The sequence below is a fragment of the Charadrius vociferus genome, unplaced genomic scaffold (assembly GCF_000708025.1).
Source record: "Charadrius vociferus isolate BGI_N301 unplaced genomic scaffold, ASM70802v2 scaffold129, whole genome shotgun sequence".
In the NCBI taxonomy this organism is placed as follows: domain Eukaryota; kingdom Metazoa; phylum Chordata; class Aves; order Charadriiformes; family Charadriidae; genus Charadrius; species Charadrius vociferus.
In genome coordinates, this window is record NW_009661374.1 from 4,184,116 (window position 1) to 4,184,457 (window position 342).

At 67.0% G+C, this 342-nt stretch overlaps 1 protein-coding gene across 1 annotated transcript in view; it reads right to left on the reverse strand.

The window, feature by feature from the left end:
• The window catches only part of CD164 (CD164 molecule, sialomucin), a 9,355-nt gene extending 9,232 nt beyond the window's left edge, over nucleotides 1-123 (reverse strand). The window contains exon 1 of the mRNA XM_009893873.1: nucleotides 38-123. Within this exon, the coding sequence (XP_009892175.1) occupies nucleotides 38-123 (86 nt within the window). The remainder of the gene's footprint in view (nucleotides 1-37) is intronic.
• Between the last annotated feature and the right edge of the window lie 219 nt (nucleotides 124-342).

Here is a 342-nt window from a genome sequence, read left to right on the forward strand (position 1 = left end):
GTGGGGCGGCCGCCGGCCGTGGCGGCCTGCGCCTTACGGGCGCTGTAACGCGGGGTGGGAGCGGTCTGGTGGGGCTGGAGGAGGTCGGGATTTCTCACAGCAGAGGGGTTTGCGATCCTCCATGTTGCCGAGGCCTGGCTTCCCCTGACTGGGGGCTTGCCGGGGGCCAGCTGCTCGTTGCTCCCTAGCCCGGCCCTGGCTGGCAGGTCGCGGGTTGTTGTCTGGGCTGCTGTGACTCTTCCCTGAAGTTGCTGAGGCAGAACTGCTCCCGCCGTGTTACCCTGCACTCATGGCACCTCTGGCACCGGGTCTTGTCCCTCTGCCAACTCCAGTACAGGTCTT